The sequence below is a fragment of the Mustela lutreola genome, chromosome 11, assembly GCF_030435805.1.
Source record: "Mustela lutreola isolate mMusLut2 chromosome 11, mMusLut2.pri, whole genome shotgun sequence".
Classification (NCBI taxonomy): Eukaryota; Metazoa; Chordata; class Mammalia; order Carnivora; family Mustelidae; genus Mustela; species Mustela lutreola.
In genome coordinates, this window is record NC_081300.1 from 68,565,260 (window position 1) to 68,580,164 (window position 14,905).

Sequence of the window (14,905 nt, forward strand, 5' to 3'; positions counted from 1 at the left end):
GATTTGATCTCCACAAATGTAGTTTTTCTCAAACGTGAGGGTACTTGAATAATGTTTCACAACTTAAATTCACTGTCTAAAATGTTGACAGGTGAATTCTGAATGGAGAAAAGCTTATTAAATGAAGGGGAACTAATTTGAACTGCTTTCATAAGCTTTTGTGATTTTAGTTCTCCTAGCACTTTTTGAATAAAAGTTCTTACTGGTATCCTGCTTGTAGAGTCCACACAGAGAGGCTTTTGTGTCACTCTCAAACTGATCAGAGAATGGCATGTATATGTCATCTTTCTGTATAGCCATATTTAGTTTAAGTCATTTTGGGGGAAGATAATACTGGTCTTTCTTAGGCTAGAACTTACGTGTGTCTAAAGATTAAGAAGCCCAATATTGTCCATTTTTGATAATCTAGTTTTAGAATTCTGTCATACTTAGATAAATGTGCCTCAAAGAAATGATTAAGAAAAGCATCTTTTAAATTAATGACAGTGGAGCTTAGATTTAATGGTCTTCTCTACCAGATTTAGTTGGAAGTTGGTTTACTGTCCACTCCATTAGAGAAGATTTAGTTAATGGCAATTTTAGAATCATGTTTAGGCAGTATTTGGGTAGTGCTTTCATATATACGTTTCTTATACTCGAGTAATGTGGTACTTGAGGCAAACAGCCTTTCTCTTTGAAGAAAGCTTGAAACAGCCCTGTGTTCTGAGAACTATAATAAATGGTCTGTTGCACAACTGGAATAATACTTGAGCCATCCTACTCCTTATCTCCATATTGAGATTAAACTATTGGCGTAAAAAAAGGCATTTAGTAGTGTTTCCGCTGCTTCAAGTTCATGGGCTAGAAAGTTTAGAAGAGAAGGAAGTTGTCCTTAGTGATTTTTTTAATAAGTTATGTGCTTTGTGAAAACTGGTAAACATGGGATGTTTACTACAAGATCAAAAAAACACATTCACCAGATGAGAGGGCTTCTTAAACTTTTACCTTTCTTAGTTTAGCACTCATTTGTTTTATGAGATAACATTAATAGTCTGTTCGGAATTCTAGGGTTTTTTTTCCATGAGGGTGGAGTAATCCAGGAGTTTGGCCTAGTGCTTTTCAGTTAACATCAGAGTCTCCTGTGTGTTATGTCATTCTTTACTCAAGCTTCCTAAATGTTGATATGTTTGGGGATTATCTGTGAACCCTTGTGAAGTTTGAGTTCTGGTTGTTAGATCATGAGTGGGCTTCAAAATCTAGCTTTTTAACCTGCTTGCAGGTGGTGCCCATACTGCTGGTCCACTGACCATACTTTGAGTAGCAAGGCTTTAGTCTTCCTTGGAAAACTTGGTCTATGGTCTTGATGTTGTCAAGCAACTCAGATGCATAATTACTCTCTAGGTTTCCATTGGTATCTGTTGTGTTTCCATGAATGTCTCAGGAAGTCAAGTTAGAATCATATTAGATACTTTCAGGCCTACCCCTAGGCCTTAGTGATGATTAGTTGGGATGGTTGTAAGTGGATTTATCATAGGCACCTGTTATCCTGAGAGTCTGAGCTCTTAATTTAAAAGCCCACTCAGGTTCATTTTGCCAGGCCAAGTTGCTAAGACCAAAAATTCTTTCTGGTGATACTTAAATGTGGCATTTATAAAGTGATCGAATTATGTTGAAGGACCTTTGGAGGCTACAGAGTGGGACCTCAGCACAAAATCATGGATTGAAAGTGTTTTTAGACAGTGGTTCTCAAAGAGTAGTCCCTAAACTAGCATTTAGTACCGCCTAGTAACCAGTTAGAATTACAAAATCTCAGGTCCCATTTCAGTGGTATTAAATCAGATTTTAGGGGTAGGACCCAGACATCCACATGTATTAAGTCTTTCAGGGAATTTTGACTGATTTAAGCTTGAGGACCATCAGTTTAGAAAACAAGATGAGGCGGTCATGTTTATTAATGGAAAAACTTTGGGACCCACCAGCTTACCTTCATCAGAGGTCCTTGTTTTACCAGTTCTTGTGTAGTACTTGCTATTAGTGATACCATTTACTTCTTCAAATACAGAGTAAAAATGCTTTGGACTGTTCCACTATTCAGATCCGTGTTCTTTTTCTTTGAGTGTACGGACTGATTTTAGAGTATACAGACTTGGTGCTGTTCCTCCTTTGCTCCTGTGTCTTGCCACTGATTACTTAAAAAGTATTATCACCTACCAGTTGAGCAGTATATAAAAGCAGGGAGGGGCACCTGGGTGGCTCAGAGGATTAAGCCTCTGCCTTTGGCTCAGGTCATGATCTCAGGGTCCTGGGATGGAGCCCTGCATTGGGCTCTCTGCTCAGCAGAGAGCCTGTTTCCAATCCCGCCCCCCCGCCCCTGCCTCTCTGCCTACTTGTGATATCTCTCTCCGTGTGTCAAATAAATAAAATCTTTAAATAAATAAATAAAAGCAGGGAATACCCATAACATTCAGCTTGATACTGAGCAGTGTTAATCATCTACCTTAAATCTACCGGCTAAAAAGTAGGCATTGGGTTATTTGAGCTTAGTTTCATGTGTTACCTTGATTAGTTATAAATTGGCACCATTTTTATCAGTGTCTATACAGCTCTTCAAAGGAGTCCACCCTAATTTGCAGCAGATGGGCAGTTAGTCACAGTGATACAGCCATGTTTATGTCTTTGCTTTATTTATTTATTTTTTTAAGATTTATTTGAGAGCGAGAGCATGAGTCGGGGGAGGGCAGAGGAAGAGGGAGAAACAATTTCCCCACTGAGAGGGGAGCCCGTGGAGCTTGATCCCAAGACCCTGAGAGCATGACCTGAGCTGAGCCACCCAGGTGCCCCTGTGTCTTTGCTTTAAAACCATTTTAAAAACCTTAAAAAAAAAAAAAAAAATAGACAAGCACCTAAAATGGACTGATTTGTTTCCTTCTAGCCTTCTTGGAGAGAATCAGTTGCAAGATTGGAGTCCAGCCTTGAGAAAAGAGGAAATAGAAAAATAGAATTTAAATCTTGGGTTGAAGTCAGTAGCCAAATGGTCAGGTTTAACTCTACAAGAGATCTCATTTGGTAACTTCATAGATATTTTCCAAAAACTGAGTTGAGAAGTAACCTCTGACAGGTGGTATTTCAGGGACATGTTTTGCAACAAACTTCTTAAGCTAATATAAAAATAAGGATGTTTTTTGGGAAGGCAGAATTATGGTATGAGAAATTATTATACAATCTCAAAGTTTCAGCTGCTCAGAAACGCCAGGAGGCGTCAACTGGCAACACCACCAACACTGTCTTCTGATTATTCTTTCGTACCTGTTCTCATTCTTGGAATAGTCATCTTGAAAAGTTGGGATTCAGGGCTGTTGCCCCATGAGTATCCTCTTCTATTTGCTCATGGAGGGAACTTCTAGCTAGATAAGGAACCAGTCATTTAACATAGAAATTTGTGGTTAGGGCCTTTGATTCAGGAAAAGGTGCTATGAATGGAGGCAGGCTTAAGGGAATCCTGCCTAAGGATGAGGCAGTTTGATTCAGAGTTCCCAGTAGTCCACTGGGCAGGGACAAACCCGACACTAAGTGACAGTTGCTGGGAGGTGTCATGCCCCTTCCCTTGTCCTCTCAAGAGGAGCGATGAGAAGAGAAGGATTGGGGTGTTAAGCCCCACTGCCTGGTTTAGGATCCCCTGCTTTACCACTTACTTACCCTATGCGGTCTTCAGCTGTATACTTAGCTTCTCGATTCTCATCCTTTTCCTCCATAAAATGTGGGTGGAATAGCGTCTACTTGATAGGATTTTTATGGGGAATAAATGAGAAAAATGCATGTTAAGTGCTTAGAAAAGGGGCTGGCACACAAAGTATGAAAACTGTTTATGATGTACTGACGGGCATACTCAAAGGTACCTTCTTTAGATCAAGATGCTTATTTTTTAAATGTCACAGTAACCATTTCCATTTTAATATGAAACCGGAAAGTCCTGTTGAATACATAATGCCACCACCCTGAAAATGATTTTAAGTTTCCTTCTAGTCTTTACCTACTTAAAGTTTTACATTGTTTTAATCAGTTGTATGAACACTTTTAGAAGCCAAAATTTATTTTTATTGTGTTGGCCAGATCAACAGAGAAAACAGACTTTTCTGGGGTTTTTTCCCCCATACCCTTAGTTTCCCCCCATTTCCTTAGTTTCAGATCTTTCAGTAGAAGAAAGTCTTTGCATCAGATCAGCCACCATTAGATGCTTAGATGAATCCAGGTGCGAAGTCCTGCTTAACAGCTCTGCAGGACTGTTGAAATCCTGACCTGCCTGTAAGAACTGTTGGAAATGATGCCTCCAGCAACAAACTTCTAAGTGGGGAATGGTGGAATGTATCCCATGTACCCCCTATGTTGTTAGTTCACCGTTGCATTGGCTATCATCTTTGGGTACCATTACCCTGTTGTGATCTATTTTTAACAGCTTTCTAATCCTTTCAGAAAAGTCATCTGATTTGGCAGAATGAATATCTGGTCCGTCAGCAACTGTCTAAGAGCTTGATGACCAACCCCAATGCTAGTGGGTGTGTGGAGGGTGGGGACTGGGACAGGAGGTCAAAGGCAGATGACCCAACCCAAATACTGCTCTGGGGACATTTGCCTTCTTTAGGAAGAGCCAGGTATACACACAGGTGAAGTACTGGGTCACTTCTAGAGTCTTTTGACCGCTAACAATGAAATAAAACTGTGTTTTTTACAAAATACATATGTTAGTTTTTTAAAAAGTTGTGTTATTAACTCTTAAGAATTAAATTTAGCTTACAAAGGTAAAGAATATTTCCTTTTCATCTTACGTAAGGGGCTTCTGTGAAATTTGTAATGTCAGAATGTCATCAGAATGCATAGCTGCTTCTACATGGGATTTCTGCAACAAGAAACTGGATGTGGGTTTTAACCACTGTTGTTTTGGTCTTATATTCACATTCATTTGCTTTCTCCTTCAAAACTGATCACCATAAGTGGGTATCCATATTAGTAATTCCCAAATAGATTGTTTTGGGGAGCTTGACAAATTTTCTCTGAGGAAGGCTGCTAAAACTAAGAAAATGTGTTTATACTATTTTAGCTGTGTGGCTCTTGGGCCATTGGCAGCTTATTTCTTGCTTAGTCAGGTTTTAAAACCTGTGCAAAAATGTTTTCAGATATTAACTCTTCCTGTCCAGATGGTGATAGTAGTGAATTTGTTTATAATTAGTAAGTTCCTGTGGGTTCTTAGGACTCTGCAAAAGGGTACTCTCCTATTTCCTCTTATAATCATACGGAGAGAGTATGCCCAGCTTAGAGTAGGCACTTTCCAAGTATTTTGCCTTTAGCCAAAGTTGAAGATTTTCTTTGAAAATATCCCAAAAGGGTGCCTTTTCAGGAATATTATTCTTTTTTTTTTTTTTTTTTTAAAGATTTTATTTATTTGACAGACAGAGACCACAAGTAGGCAGAGAGGCAGGCAGAGAGAGAGAGAGGAGGAAGCAGGCTCCCTGCAGAACAGAGAGCCCAATGCGGGGCTCGATCCCAGGACCCCTGGGATCATGACCTGAGCCGAAAGCAGAGGCTTTAACCCACTGAGCCACCCAGGCGCCCCTCAGGAATATTATTCTTAAGGGCCCTTGATGAGATGGCAAGTTCAAGAACACTTCTCTTGAGAGACTGGAGAGCCATGGGGCCAGGGCCAAGAGTCATCTGCATATGGCTGGATACTCAGCCTGGCACACAGGAAATGTTCTCTGGACAGCTATGAAGAGAGCAATTTTTGTATTGACTTAGCTCATGGTTTCTCCCCTCCCCACTTATGTGGGGGACCTTGTAGGCTGGAATACTGTCTTTTGCAACTTAAGACATTGGTGGAAGGTAACAGATTTAACTCTTTAAACCCCATGAAGAGGGCCTCGTGTTGTCCCTGAACATCCAAGTGGACTTTGGACCACATTTTCAGAAACATCCATTTAAAGTGCTACTTCTTAACTTCTTTGGGGTCCATTGGAGATCTTTTGAAGGTATGAATACTCAATACAGGAATCGCAGAAATGCACGGTTTTGCATATGGTTTCCTTGGAGCCATGAAATTGGTTTAAGAAGCCCTGCTTTTGAGAACAGTAAGTCTAATTTTACTAGATGTTTGAAGTTATTGCCAGCAACTTTTACTATCCAAGAACCGTTGTTTTGATTTCCCAGTTAACAACCTACTACCGAAGAAAATAGTTCTTCGTACTCTCTAGACAGGTGAGCTATGTCTTAGCCGCTTGGTCAGCAGCACCGTTTGTGCGGCCGGCATCATTAATGCCAGTGTAATATCTGGCTAACTGCTCTGCCTGTGCTCTTGGAGCCCCATCAGGTTGTGGAGTCGGTTGCCAGAGTGTTTATTCACACCTCATATAAGCCAGGCATAGTAAAGTCAACCTGAATAATATGGGAGGGAAAGTTAAAACATTTTTACCAACCTGAGCAACTCTCGTATCTGAGGGTTGTTGGCATTTATCAGTCTGTGATTAGGGCAGTAAGTCTGTAAGAAAAGAAATTAAAGTATTAATATCTGGTAACAACACCTTAGTTTGATTTATTAAAAATATTTTTTATTGAGATATAATTCACATAATAAAATTCATCCCTTTAAAGGTGTACCATTCAGTGGTTTTCAGTAAATTCATGAAGTTGTATAACCATCACTGTTACCTAATTCTTGAGTATTTTCATCACCTGATACAGAAACTCTGTACCCATTAGTAGTCTCTCCATTATCCTCTTTCCCCAGTCCCTGGCAAGCATTAATCTACTCTTTTGGACTCCATGGATTTACCTATTCTAGACGTTGGTTGTAAACAGAATCATACTGTATGTGGCTTTTTTTGTCTGGCTTCTTTTAATCTTTTCAAGGTCTGTGTTATAGCATGTTTCAATACTTTATTCCTTTTTATTGCCAAATAAAAATGGATTCATTATATGGGCTTACCACATTTTGTCTGTTCATCAGTTGATGGGCATACGGGGTTGTGTCCATTTTTTCGCTTTTGTGGATAATGCTGCTCTGAGCATTTGTGTACAAGTTTTTGTGGGGATATAATCTTTTCAGTTCCTTTTGATAAATACCTAGGCATGGAATTGCTCGGTCATAGAGTAACCGTGCTTAACTTTTTAAGAAACTGCCACTGTTTTTCCACAGCAGCTGTACCGTTTTACATTCCCATCAGCAATGCACAAGGGTTTTAGTTTCTCCCCGTCCTTGCCACTACTGGTTATTTTCCCTTTTTTGATAGCCATCCTAGTACGTGTAAAGTGGCATCTCACTGTGGTTTTGACTTGCATTTCCTTAATGACTAATGATTTTGAGCATTCTTTATGTGCTTGTTGGCCATTTTTGTATCTTCTTTGGAGAAAAATCTCTTGAAATTTTTTACCTATTTGTAAATTGGATCGTTTGGTGTCTTTTTGTTGTTGAATTATACACATTCTCTCCATATTCTGGACACTAGACCCTTATCAGATACATGATTTATAAATATTTTTTCTTCTTCTGTGGATTGCCTTTTCACTTTGATAGTCATTTGAAGCTCAAAAGATCCTAAACTTAAAGTCCAACATACCTGCTTTTTTCCTTTCGTTGTTTATGCTTTTTCCATATCCCAGCTAAGAAACATTGCTTAATCTGTGGTCATGAACTTTTTACACCTGCATTTTCTTCTTTAAGAGTTTTATAGTTACAACTCTTATGTCTAGGTCTTTGATATGTTTTGAGTTATTTTTGTATATGGTATGAAGTAGAAGTAAATTTTATTTTTTAGAATAGTGTGGGATTTGTCGAAAAACTGGGATCATAGAGTTCTCCCTGTTAATATGTTAGTATGGTATACTTGTTACAATTAGCAATGTTAATACATTGTTATTAACTAAAATCCATACTTTATTCACCTGTCCTTCCTTTCTTTATCTTATGTCTTTTTTCTGTTTCAGAATCCCATTTGGGATTCCACATTAATTAGAATCATCATTTCCTTAATCTCCCCATTTCCCTTTTTGTAAGATTGTTACCTTGGTGAAAACATTTTTTGATCCCCACAAATAGAACTTTTGATCCTCCTGCATGTTTTGTGGGTATGTTAAAATGTTAGTCTCTTCCAGTTGACTCCTAAATAAATAAGTAAAATCATTAGATTCAGTCAACAGGTGTGGTAGTAATAGAAAACACCTATCACCTGGGCTCCCTATTATCTTTGGCAGTTAAAAGTTTCAAATAAAGCCTTATTACATAGAAACTTTAGTATATTGAGAGTATACATATTTAAGTATAAGATATGTTTCTCTTGGTTTAATAGTGTACTAGGATTCTTAGTTTAATGTTTGGATTTGAGGGTGGTAAAGAAATAGGAAATAATCTGTGGGTTTCTTCTAATAGCAGACCGTTGCTTTGCAGCATTTTTTTCCTGTAGTGTAAATATTTCCTATATTATAAGGTCCTTCCTGTTTCTACTGGAATGTGTTTTAAGCCTTCCTGTCCTCAGGATTTCTGTATTATGATGTTTACTATCATCATAACTACTATTGGTCCAGCCACCCTTCACCCACCACTGAATGCACCCTGCATCACTGACACAGTGTCCTAATGATCTCCCTGGACTCCAGTCTTTACTGGTGATTTCTGGGTTGTAGGTCTTTGCTTTGACAGGTTTTTTTTTTTTTTTTTTTTAAGATTTTATGTATTTATTTGACAGAAATCACAAGTAGATGGAGAGGCAGGCAGAGAGAGAGAGGGAAGCAGGCTCCCTGCTGAGCAGAGAGTCCGATGTGGGACTCGATCCCAGGACCCTGAGATCATGACCTGAGCCAAAGGCAGCGGCTTAACCCACTGAGCCACCCAGGCGCCCCTGATTTGTTTTGTTTTGTTTTTTGTTTGTTTTTTGTTTTCAGAATTTTGGGCAGTTTTTAGATATTTTCTTATATTTGGAATTTTGTTTACCTCAGACTTCTAGATTTTTCTAGGTATTTCTTCCCAATTAAAAAGACATTAATAAATCCTAAGGAGATGCAAATGATAGGGGTGCCTGGGTGGCTCAGTCAGTTAAGTGTTTGCCTTTGGTTCAGATCATGATCCCAGCATCCTGGGATCTTCTGCTCAGTGGGGGACCTGCTTCTCCTGCTCCCTCCCATTCCACCTGCTTGTGCTCTTGCACACACTTGCTCACTCACTCTATCAAAGAGACAGATGATCAAATGATTGATATGCTGGTTTTAAAACCAAAATGTCATCTGGTCCTAGGGCATTTTGCTATCATGAAGAAAATATTTAGATGATTCAAGTGTCTAAAGATACTGAGTGAACTCATGGCATGCTTGTGTGCAATGATTCCTTATAGGCTGAGAGAGTAAATCTATTCCTTCATGTTTACCCCAGGATATGGGAAGCAGTGATCAGAGAAGCAGCAGGCATTCTATTATGAGGCCTGAGATGGTATTACTGAGGTCATACACAGTGGTATGTATATAGTTTTATGCAAGGCAGTTGTAGCATTTTATGCAGTGAAAGGTTGGGAATTGCCTTTCTTACTTTGTTAAGAAAATGTTGGAATGTAAATAACAAGAAGGCAGTGGTTTTTTTTGTCTCTGCATGTGTACAAGCAGATGTGTGTATGTTAAAGCATATGTGCATGGTATACGTTTGCATGTGTAATTGCACTTACTCCCTAGCTCTGGCAGAAGGACTGAGAAGTTGGTGACGATACCTAATTCCCAGACCTTGGGTTCTGATACCATTCCTCACTTAAAGGAACTCAAGATTTCTCTGAGTTAGGTGACTGACACGAGGGCTAGGATGGGTACAAGATAAAACAAAGTGAGGAAGTGCTTTTTAAAAAATGATGGGACATGTCAGAAGACACAGGAACCAGCTTGAGGATGCTCCCCAAAAGCCCCAAATAATTAAGGACATGAATGAATTCTAAACCTATTGGAAAAACTAGGAATCTATGAGTCTATGCCAATAATAGGTAAATACATGGGGGAAGAGGGATGGTTTGTGTTTTCCCTCCCAGTGAAATGCCACCTGCTGACTGGTAGATATGGACAGAGGCCTAGAGTTGGGAAATCAGAATTGGTTTGGGCAAGATTCATCGATAGATGCTAAGTTCAGGGGGAAATTTTAATGAAGACCAGGATATGTGCAGTCTTCTCGCAGACTGCACAGTAGTTTTAAGTGGGAAAGTAGTAACTGAACTGTAGAAAAACTGGAGAATACCCTGACCTTGACCAGATGATCAAAATCAGGATCACTACTAAGGGGCAGATGGACATCACATTATCCACAGGTGATGGTCTGAGATGGACACAACATTTCTAATGTTAGTATTCTCTTCCGTAGATGCTTAGCCTGAGTGTAATCAGAAGGAAACATTAGATAAACCTCAAATGAATAATGTTCTTTTGGGGGCGAGGGAAAGTAGGCTGTATTCTTTAGAAATGTCAGTGTCCTAAAAGAAGAAATTATAGTGATGTTTCAGTTGTAGAAATGTCCCAAAGAAATATGACAGTCAATGTCTGATGCTAGACTGTATCCTGCTTTCGAGGCTAAAACAATATAAAGGACATTTGGGATTAGTTGACCAATTGGAATCTGGGAGGGATTGTTAAATAAAAGTATTATTGACAACTGTATAAAAGTGGCAGCACTTCTCAACCAGGTTTTGTAGAAGGTAAGCCCTTATGCCCTAAGGCATCTGTTAACATATAATGGGTTTGGTTCTCTTTTATGCATCTACAGTGATACTGGCCAAATACAGGCCGTGGAAGAATGGAAAACTAGTCACTCAAATTATTTTCTGTAGGGCTTCATTCTCTCATGGAACTGGATAAGAGACTGTGAAAGAATATCCTTATTCTTGGGAAATAAGCACTGAAGTATTGAGGGTTAAGGACCATGAGTATACAATTTACTCTTCTGTGGTTTAAAAAAAAAAAAAAGAAAAGGTATAGAGAGCCCAAATGCTAAATTAAATGGGAGAAAATGTTAACAGGCAAATCAGAGAAATGGTAAATGGATGTTTTTGGTGCTTTGTTTTCTTGCAACTTTACAATGACAAAATCTATCTGCTTGTAAATCGAATGCATTTAAGAATATTAATTAACTGGAGGTCTTATTTAAGCCTGAAGCTTCCATACCTTGATAAGCATTCAGTTTTGTAGACTCCAAATATATTTTTGAATGGCAGTTTGTGAGAGAATTGTCTTTTTAGCAAGAAACTGATCACTATGAAGTTATTTGCCAATTCTGCTTGAGCTTCTTCTTGTAAGATGAGCTAACTCCATTCCTTTCTGGAATAACCCCAGGTGTAAGTAAATAAAAACTGTGACATCCTTAAAATAGGCACTCCAGTCATTACTGAGAACAAATATAAGTTGAAAATACATGGTATGAGAAATATTATTCAAAAATTACCATTTGGTTTCTCTTTCTAGGAGGAACTCTTGGATATAAAAGAACGCCCTCATTCCAAACAAAGGCCATCATGCCTCTCTGAAAAATATGACAGGTATGGCAGCAGGGGGAAAGGTGTGCTCCCTCTAGTCAACTTCTTGTTACACCAAACTTGGTAATTTAAGTTTTAGAGTTTTTTTGGTAGAATGGTGAGTGGGGAGAGTTCAAGGGTAATGACGTTGGGCTTCTGCTCATATACATCACAGATAAACTGTGGGCAGTGTAACACCTTACTGCATTGTCTTCATCAGTTTTATTATTAACTAGTTTTAACTATTCAAAGTTGAGCTTCATGGGACTAAGGACTACCAAACCAATTCCCTTTCAAAGAACTAATGATGAAACTAAAGTTAGAAAATGATTTGGTCAGAGGCACATAGTCGGAAAGCAGGATTAAGATTTGAACACAGGAGTCCTCTCCAGGGCTTTTGCTGTTGGTGGTTGTTTTTGCCCTGTGCTTTGGGGCTCCTTCAAGGGCCTGCCCTGAGGAGGCTGGTCAAGAGGACTCTGACCCTTGCAGTACTAGTCCACCTCGCTCCTTGCCTCCAGCCAGAAAAACCATTCAGCTGTTTAGGTTAGCCCTCTTGCATCTTGGGCTCCTTCCTAAAAGGTAGAAGGCTTTGGTCTGAGAAGACTAGAGCTAAATTATGGTCTGAAAATCTTTGTAATAACCCTGCATTGCACTCATTATGGCCACCTTAGGACTTTAAGGTCACTTCTTAAATATCAAGGTAGATGGTTCACATGGCCCTCAATTTTAATGTACAAAGTGTATTAAGTTTAATTGGTTGAATAGGACATACTATTTTTATTTGTATGTCTACTCTTCAGAATGTTGCTTAGTCTCAATTCCTTAATTAGTCTGAATTCCTCAATTCAACCACTTTCCCCTGATGAAGGTGGTGCTCGAACAATGGCTGTGCTAGTTGGTTAGGATTTTTTTTAATAGGTCTCAGATAAGCTGTTTTTTGTTTGTTTTTCATTAAAGCTGTCAATCTTTTTTATGCCTCAAGTTGAATTTTCTTGTTAAAACTGTTCTTGGCATGGGGCCCCTGGGTGGCTCAGTGGATTAAGCCTCTGCCTTTGGCTCAGGTCATGATCTAAGGGTCCTGGGATCAAGCCCCGCCTCAGGCGCTCTGCTCAGTGGGAGTGGTGCTTCCCTCTCTCTCTGCCTGCTGCTCCACCTACTTGTGATCTCTCTCTCTGTCAAATAAAGAAATAAAATCATTTAAAAATGTAAAACAAAACAAAAAACCGTTCTTGGCATAAAATTATCAGGGTACACATACTTTTATTCTCGACATGGAAATGTGCTAGTAATAATAATAAAAATAAGGAGAAAGAGTAAAGACCTTTCCATCCTGGTATTTCTCTTCTCAGAGTTAAAATTTATTTGATTCTTAAATTCTAGGTAATCCTCACACCAACACCAGAAGATAGGTAATATCTTCTTTAGTGTGAGGAGTTTGAGATTGACAGATTGACTCACTTATTCAAGAAATGCTTAGTTGGTACCTGCTGCTGTGTGGCAGATACTATGTCAGGTGCTATCAGATACTGCCTTAATGGAGCATTGGTCAGTGGAAGGATACAGTGAGGTACTCTGGAGTTTATCATTACCACCATTACAGGCAGTGAAGGACAAGTGCAGAGTACCCTGCTACTCGTGTTTAGTACAGTCTGGTCTGATCTAGGGGTTGGGAAGTCCTTTCAAAAGAAGAGTAAAGGGCATAGCTTATTAACTTATCCAGGATGTCCCTGGTGGTAATGGCAAAACTAGAATTCTGTCCCAGATCGTTGGACTCCAGAGCTCCTGTTCTGCACACTCTACCACCTTATCAAGAGAGAGGGAGTGTCAAACTAGAACCCAGATCACACATTTTATGTTCTTAAGAGCTTTTTGTCCTGCCTGTGGGGAAAAACTGAAACAGTATGCATCAAAATTCTGGAAAAGGATATACCAGGCATTCCAAGAACTACTTTAAGTGAGAGCTTTTTCTCTTCCTATATACTGATCTTCAGTCAAATGGGTGTTTTCCTCCTTCAGTAAACTTAAGTATTTATGGAGCATCTTCTTTGTGTAGGACAGCATAGTTACTGTAATCCCCATGCACCAGAAGGTTTGTGTCTGATATTTCATTTATAACAGACCACTGGTTTCCTTTTTTTTTTTTTCTTTAAAGATTTTATTTATTTATTTGACAGACAGAGATCACAAGTAGGCAGTGAGGCAGGCAGATAGAGAGGGGGATGCAGGCTCCCAGCTGAGCAGAGAGCCCGATGCGGGGCTCCATCCCAGGACCCTGGGATCATGACCTGAGCTGAAGGCAGAGGCTTTAACCCACTGAGCCTCCCAGGTGCCCCAGACCACTGGTTTTCAAGTGACTGTTGGTGCTCTATGAAAAACAAAAACAAAGAAAAACAACAAAATATTACTGAATTCATACAGATTTTCCTGAGTGTACAATGGTGTATGTTCCAATAAACCCATCGTAAGTTGAAAATACTGTTAGTCGAAAATGCATATAAGACATCTGGCCTGCTGAACATCTTAGCTTAGCCTAGCTATGTTAAAGTGTTCAGAACACTTCTACTAGCCTATAGTTGGGCAAAATCAGCTAACATGAAGCCTTTTATATAATACAGTGTTGAATATCTCATAACCTATTGAATGCTGTATTGAAAGTAAAACCCAGAATGGTGTAGTTTACGCTTGTGTTCACACTGGCCGACCGGGAGCTGTGGCTGTGCTCACTGCCACTGCACGGCATCTCAGGAGGTCATTATGTCACACATTGCTAGCCTGGGCAATGATCAAACTTCTACAATTTGAAGTACAGTTTCTATTAAATGTGCACTGCTGCCAAGTAGAACCCTCTTGAGTTGAACCATAGTAAGTCAGGGACCATCTGTAGCTGTTCGTTTTCATGTTAAAAGAGCTAACCATTCTGATGGCAACCATGGAGTTTTATATTGGAAAGGGATTTTCATAACTTACCACCTGAAGAAATTTAGAATTTAGACTACATATGTGGTCCGCAGGTTCAAGTGCTAACTGTGTGTACCCTTTGACTTGTAGTGATGGTGTCTGGGACCCGGAAAAGTGGCATGCCTCTCTCTACCCAGCTTCAGGGCGGAACTCACCAGTGGAAAGTCTGAAGAAAGAGTTGGATCCAGACCGGCCTTCCCTTGTGCGCAGGATAGTAGGTGAGTGGGTAGAAGTCAGGGCACTGATTTTGAAGCAGCAAATTTGTTTGCCGCTGGTTTCTTAGCTGAGAGTTTTATGCATTCAGGGAAAATGTCATTTTCAGGAAACTGATTTACTAACTGGGTTTATCTGATTAGCAGAGAAAACTCAACTTTTCTATATAGCAGTGGCAAGTAGACTGCATTAGACTGTGTGCTTTTGGAATTAAAAGTACTGCTACCCTTCATCATTTG

The 14,905-nt window shown here is 39.4% G+C and overlaps 1 protein-coding gene across 7 annotated transcripts in view; it reads left to right on the top strand.

Moving 5' to 3' along the window:
* Positions 1-14,905, top strand: part of EIF4ENIF1 (eukaryotic translation initiation factor 4E nuclear import factor 1) — a 45,279-nt gene that overhangs the window by 2,152 nt on the left and 28,222 nt on the right. For all 7 annotated transcript variants that reach the window (XM_059140931.1, XM_059140930.1, XM_059140928.1 and 4 more), the window contains exons 3-4: positions 11,446-11,519; positions 14,544-14,671. In XM_059140931.1, the coding sequence (XP_058996914.1) occupies positions 11,446-11,519; positions 14,544-14,671 (202 nt within the window). The remainder of the gene's footprint in view (positions 1-11,445; positions 11,520-14,543; positions 14,672-14,905) is intronic.